This window comes from Morus notabilis, unplaced genomic scaffold (assembly GCF_000414095.1).
Source record: "Morus notabilis unplaced genomic scaffold, ASM41409v2 Scaffold54, whole genome shotgun sequence".
NCBI classification, from domain to species: Eukaryota; Viridiplantae; Streptophyta; class Magnoliopsida; order Rosales; family Moraceae; genus Morus; species Morus notabilis.
Genome location: NW_010365453.1, coordinates 416,564 through 423,612, shown reverse-complemented (window position 1 = coordinate 423,612; position 7,049 = coordinate 416,564). Strand labels below are relative to the sequence as shown.

Sequence of the window (7,049 nt, the reverse complement as noted above, 5' to 3'; positions counted from 1 at the left end):
AAACTCGAGTTTGAATTCGAGTTTAAACTCAAGTTTAAACTTAAAAGAATATGAACTCAAATAAAATTGTAACTTGAGTTACATTTTTTTGAGTTTTTCACTCTGAAAGAACAAGCCCTCCGTTTTTCCAATTTTCTGCCTTTCTCTCTTCCTTTGCCTCACGCAGTACAGGGAAGGCGATAAAGTCTCCAGTTCTATTGACTTGAAGACTCTTGCTCGTTTAGTGTGGCATTTTTTCACGATATGCTCACAGAGAGAACTTATTTTGTAAAGTGATTTGATATACGCAATTGACTTTGTCAAAGATGTCAGCTGTGACAAATAGTATCCTTTTCTTGAATTCAGAAATCTGTATAGACGTGCATCAAAAAAAGAAAAGAAAGTGTTCAGAAACACCGCGCTATTAAGTACGGTCACTAATAATAAAAGGTCAGCTCAACTTAAAGTAATTTGATATGCGCAATTGACTTTGTCAAAGATGTCGACTGGCCGCCCAACAAACACCATGGTAACATATTCTACCTTCAGTTGTCACCTAAAGTTGGAAGAAACAGAAACAAATGCCCATATTTTTCAATTTCCTGCTTTCTCTTTCTCTCTTTCTCGCAGTTTCTTTTGCAGTTGATAGCACAAGTACCTTCCTCAATTTAAACGATGGCAGAACTTTTGTTTCTAAAAGAGGAATCTTTGAGTTGGGTTTCTTCAGTCCAGGCACTTCCACGAATCGTTACCTCGGAATTTGGTACAAGAAAATCCCAGTTCGAAAGGTCGTTTGGGTCGCAAACAGATGCAGCCCAATTAATGATTTCTCTGGCTTGTTGACTATAAACAGCACAGGCAATCTTGTGCTTCTGAATCAGAACCATAGTGTGGTTTGGTCGACAAACTCATCGAAAGCGGCCAAGAAACCAACACTAGAGCTTCTAGATTCAGGGAATCTTGTACTAAGAGATGAGGCAGACAGAAACTCAGAGACTAATTTTTTGTGGCAAAGTTTTGACTACCCAGGAGATACATTGTTACCAGGGATGAAATTTGGATGGGACTTCAGAAAAGGTCTTAATAAGCTGTTATCAGCATGGAAGAATTGGGATGACCCTTGTTCTGGAGACCTCAGTTTGGTCATGGAGGCTAAACATGACATTTATCCGCAAGCATATATACAGAAGGGCACCGAAACGCATTTCCGCTCTGGACCGTGGAACGGCATTGGTATTAGTGGCTCGCCAGAGATAAGGCCTAATCAACTTTTTGATTACCATCTTGTTTTCAATGATAACGAGACATATTACATGTATACCCTCAAGGACAACTCCGTAATCATGATAAGTGTCCTGAATCAAACAAATAGAGTGTTTCAAGGACTTATATGGATGGAAGGAGACCAGAGTTGGAAGCTGTACTCTGAAGCTCCTAGGGATGATTGCGATAACTACAGTCGCTGCGGAGCCAATGGGAATTGTGTCATAAGTCAGACTGCAGTGTGCCAATGTTTGAAAGGATTTAAGCCCAAGTCCCAACAAAAATGGGATTTAAGGGATTGGTCTGAAGGATGTGTCCGCAAAAACCCGCTGAATTGCCCAGAAGAAAAATATAAAGATGAAGATGGTTTTGCGAAACTTGTTGGCATAAAAATTCCCGATACTAGAAATACTTGGTTCAACGACAGTATGAACTTAAAGGAATGCAGGGTCAAATGCTTGAGCAACTGTTATTGTGTGGCTTACTCAAACCGCAATATCAGATATGGAACAGGCTGTCGCATCTGGTTTGGTGATCTTATGGACATGAGAGAACTTTCTGATACTGAACAAGAGCTATATATTCGAATACCAGCTTCGGAACTAGGTAAATACTTTTTTCTTGTCACTCCATACAAAAGATTGCCTATTTTTAGGGTTCCTTTTAATTCTGCCCCAACAAAAATTATTTTTAGAGTTTTTTGTTTAGTTTGAACAGCACGAACCTAAATTTGACTTTAATTGTAATATATTTCAAACTTAAAATTCCAAACAAACCAAAAATCAGCAACATTATTGCATAATTTCATAATTTTGTGAATTATAAACTCATTTACAAGGTTGGTTTAGTTGGATGAAAAAAGAAATATACAATAGGTATATAAAGATGGTTGTGCTGTCATTCATAGTTGCTTTACCATGATTTCTGCCATCTTTTTGTTGCAACTGACATTTTTGTTTGCCTTTTCTTTTCGCTTATAAACAACTAAGAAATAGAAAAAGCAGCTCGTAAGTTGGGAGCGATAATAGTTGTATCAGTTCTTGGACCACTTTCTGGGATGCTCCTAGTTGGCTTTTACTTTTGCAGGAAAACATTGAAAGGTAATGTTGTTGAAACACTTCCTTTGATCATCTTCGTAAACATAAGGCTTTTATATTTCAAATCCTAAATAATTTAATTTAGTAATACAATATCTTGAAAAAGTACAATTATTGTACTTGTACAGTCATGTAAAGCTATATCGTACTTGAATAAGGCACCTGATTTCCAGAACTACAGGATACTTCTTTTCATTACTATTTCAGTTGAATTATTGTCCCATTTATACGTTAGAGATATTTTCTGAGATAAAACAGGGAGAAATAAAAAAACAAGTCGAAAAAACAGAGCAAAAGACCAAGAATTTGAGCTGCCATTGTTCAGCCAAGATACAATAAGTATAGCTACAAATAACTTCTCAATGGACAACAAGATCGGAGAAGGTGGTTTCGGACCTGTGTACAGAGTATGTTTTTAATATGCTAGCTGATCAAGAATATAATGGACAAAAGGAAACATTTAAAAATTGTGAAATTTGCTTGAGATTTCAGGGTATGCTTGAAGATGGACAAGAGATCGCTGTGAAGAGGCTCTCATTGAGCTCTCGCCAAGGCATAAATGAGCTTAAAAATGAAGTAATACTAATCGCCAAGCTTCAACATCGGAATCTAATAAAGCTTCTTGGTTGTTGCATTGACAAAGAAGAGAAATTGCTGGTTTATGAATATATGCCCAATAAAAGCCTGGACTATTTTATTTTTGGTACAAACTTTTATTTAATTTATTCTTTGTTTTATATCTCTGTGAAAGTTTGGTATACTTGACTAACTTGAAGAAATTATTTTGTAGATCAGGAGCAAAGTAAATTATTACAATGGCCAAAGCGTTTCGAAATTATATGCGGTATTGCTCGAGGGCTTCAATATCTCCACCAGGATTCCAGATTGAGGATTGTTCATAGAGATCTCAAAGCTAGCAATATTTTGCTAGATAAAGAGATGAATCCTAAAATTTCAGACTTTGGTTTGGCTAGAACTTTTGGAGGAGACCAATCCGAAGGAAAGACAAACAGAGTAGTAGGCACTTAGTGGGTATTCTTGCAAGTTCTTTATACCGAAAAATGTGAAATTCTATTCCATCGAGCACTTTTCATTTTTGTTGACGATATAATATGCGTGTAGTGGTTACATGGCACCGGAATATGCTTTTCGCGGTCTATTCTCAACAAAATCCGACATTTTTAGCTTTGGTATTATGGTACTGGAGATTGTAAGTGGAAAGAGAAGTGTAGGATTCCACCATAAGAACAATGCCAGCCTTACCATCATTGGACATGTAAGTGTAAGAAAGTTTCATTGCTTCTTGGGAATAATATATAATATGAATGACATATTTTCCTTCATATTTCTAGGCATGGGCATTGCTAAAAGAAGGAAGGCCACTTGAACTAATCGATGCACACTTGAGGGATTCATATGACAACCTACAGGAAGTATTGCGTTGCATACATGTTGCTCTATTATGCGTGCAACAACGTCCAGTGGATAGACCAAGCATGTTGGCTGTCATTCTCATGTTAGGTAGTGAGAGTATGCTGCCTCAGCCAAAACCACCAGGCTATTTCATCGAAACTGATTCGCATGGAGATCATTCCTCTAGTAAGCCAAAGGCATCGTCGAAAAACACTATGACGATGACAAGATTCATGGGTCGGTAAGACTATTTATCAGGTCAACTTTGCGTATGTGCTTTGCACTTGATGATATCTTACAGTTTAAGAAACACCGAGTGGACAAAATATTTGTCACAAGTGTTGTACGTAGTGATATATATAGCTAATAGTGATGAGGAAATTTATAATTTGTTTCTACATGACAAACTGGACATTCGGGTTCATTCTCAAACTCCTTTCGATACAAAATACAATATTGAGACGAGGTTGATTTTTCTTGTATTTCATTCCAAGCATCTTTTAAAGTCTTTTGAATTGACATGCTTTAGAAGAGATCTAGTTGTCATTCCTTGGTATTAGCTCTCCCGGAAAATTTAAGCAAGTTTGAAAATTTTCTGTCATTCCATCAATGTCTAACTTTTAAATTAAATAATTGCACCAAATTAGAAAATTATTTGAACCTTGTCACACCAGGATAAATAAGTAATTAAGGAAATATAAGATAGATCGCCGGTTATGGTCACCCATTTTAAATAATGGCTGGACCTTTCTTTAGCTGAATTGTCGTTTCTTTCCAAAAAAAGCGATCTTTGTTGGGTTTTACAGTGGTTAATCAACGATATGCCAATTATTTATCACTAATAAACCGGTCTATCATTAATTTACTAATCGTTTATCATTGATGGACTCGTAAAATACTGAATAAAATTGGTTAATCACTGAATGATACTGGTTCATCAACAATATTCCACCAACCCAATTAGTGATAAACCACAAATCGGTCCTCCACCGATTAATCATATCTAAAAACGGGCGATTCCCTAATTTAACAAAACTTGTGTCATTTTCTTGCAAATTAAAACTCGTCTGAATTATCTCCATTATCATGGAAAGAAAAACTTGCCTGAATTAGCGGGACATATACAATTAAATCGTGCAGTCACTGTTGTTAACATACCCTGTAGTTATAGAAGACTAGAAGTCACCGTTGCGTATTCATTACTCTTCTTTCATTTGTGGAAAAGGATATATTTCCAAGCGTGAGATCAAATTCTAAAGTAATGCATGTTAATTATTAGTTGACCAGAAGTAATCTTTAGATATTTTATTTATAAAACATTAGAAAATCGATGAAGTTATGATTTTGAAAAAGGTTAACAAACATTTATGATGTTCCTTACATCAGTTATGTCCTGACAGTTATAAAATGATCTTTTTTAAATTAGTTTTACATGATTTATTCTTTGAAAAGAACTAATTCCGAAACTTTGACATTTCAATTAATCAATATACTATTTTTTATTTTGAGCACTTTTTGGCATTTGGCTTTTGTGAACCTTATTGTTTTTAATTCCCATATATCCATTGGTTCAATTTGCATGCATTCAAGCTTTAGAAAGTTTTGACTAATCAACCACTATGCATTTATCAAGTCAAGTCAAGTCAAGAAAAATATCCCGTCTAATAAGCTAAATACTGTCGTTTTCACAGAATTAATTTTGGTCAACAAACTATTTTCTTGTCCCGCTTTTTACATAAAATGCAAATTATTAAATTACACCCCAGCTTACGCTTCTTGTCCCTCGTTCGGCACTTCCATCAGAAAACTATTAAAAATATGTCTATCAAACCATTTGAAAGTTTACTATTAGGCTACCACCTTGGTGATTCTTTAATGAAGCCTAATGCTATTAGGCTACCACCTTGGTGATTCTTTAATTTGATTGTTTGAATAAGCGACTCAAATTTTCTGTTCAATTTTAGTGTCTCAAGTAGTGTCTAACCAATCATATTATGTAACGTCGTGTAAAAAATTTAAATTATTTTTTAACTAACTCTTTTATTCTTATAATGAGATGGTGGCGTGTTTAAATTAGTTAGACATAATTACGACCCCAAAAATTAGATAGAGAATCTAGATCCTAGAATAACACATCTACTGTCCATGTTAATCTTTTCTACCACATGATTAATAGTTCTTCTCTGCTGCCTATGAAACCACACACAAACACACATAATAAAAGATCAAAAAAAAAAAAAAATAGTAATCAGATCGAGATGTGAATTGATAACTCTATAAAATAGAGTTATTGTAACATTCGGTTAAATTAATTGAGATTAATTAATTAAATTTGATGGTTAGTATTAATTAATCTAAGATTAGTGAAATATTTTCAGTTATAATTATCACGTAAATGACAATTTCTTTTTAAAAATAATTCTTTCGAAATTAACATTGCTGTCCCTCGAACAATTTTAAATGTTGATAGCCAATTTTTTAGAATACAAATAATGAGTCATTTCATACTCTGTTTAAATAAAACTTTAAAGTCTAATTATCAAATTTATACATAAAAACCCAAGCTTATTTTCCTTTCTTTTTTCTTTTTTCTCCTTTTTCTCTCCTACACTCTCTCCCTCCCACGTTTACTCTCTCTCTTTACGCCGGCCACCTACCACCGGTGAGATTCCTGTAGCGACCCTCCTTTGAGGCCGCCACTGTAACTAACTTTTTAACTTGTACTTACTGAAATTTCTTAAAATTTACGGAACATTTTTTTTTTTTAAAGGTCTTATAATAAACATAAAATACGAAATTGCTTTCTTAATTAAAATATTCAAACCTTAACATATCTGTTTCAGAATCATAATTAACAAAACTATTTATAACATAAAGCTGATTGCGGAAATATTTGCGAGCGGTATCCATATCCCGAGCCCCACATCGTTCGTCCACTCGCCAGCAGTCCATCAGGCATTATATGCCGGTTGCTTACCTACAGTATAAACATTCTATAATGAGCTTTCGCTCAGCAAGTAGGAACTATCTCTCGCAAAATAACTGTAAGTTCACATGAATAAATATGCATGAGCCAATTATGCTTAATTATGATGTCTTATCAGAATCTTATTATCTTATCTTATCTTTCTTACTGATGGGCCCGAGTGCTCGTACCACTTGCGCGCAATCATCGGGACGTGAGGGTTTGCAAGGTCCCCCATGACACCGTGATTATAACTTGAATGCCTCCCTTGAGTCGGAGGACATCATTATTATTATTTTTTTCTCCCTTGTGGAGCTTGAGTTACCTCCCTT

At 35.0% G+C, this 7,049-nt stretch overlaps 1 protein-coding gene across 2 annotated transcripts; it reads left to right on the top strand.

Moving 5' to 3' along the window:
* Nucleotides 1–560: 560 nt before the first annotated feature.
* On the top strand, nucleotides 561–4,241 carry LOC21412093 (G-type lectin S-receptor-like serine/threonine-protein kinase At4g27290). 2 transcript variants are annotated; one of them, XM_024172226.1, is made up of 7 exons: nucleotides 561–1,848; nucleotides 2,238–2,342; nucleotides 2,598–2,746; nucleotides 2,832–3,042; nucleotides 3,130–3,367; nucleotides 3,462–3,615; nucleotides 3,692–4,241. In XM_024172226.1, exons 1-7 carry the CDS (start codon nucleotides 561–563, stop codon nucleotides 3,995–3,997), a joined length of 2,451 nt encoding a protein of 816 aa, XP_024027994.1. In that variant the 3' UTR covers nucleotides 3,998–4,241. The 2 variants fall into 2 exon arrangements, with proteins under 2 accessions (XP_024027994.1, XP_024027993.1); XM_024172225.1 differs by having other exon boundaries at nucleotides 2,232–2,342.
* Nucleotides 4,242–7,049: the final 2,808 nt, after the last annotated feature.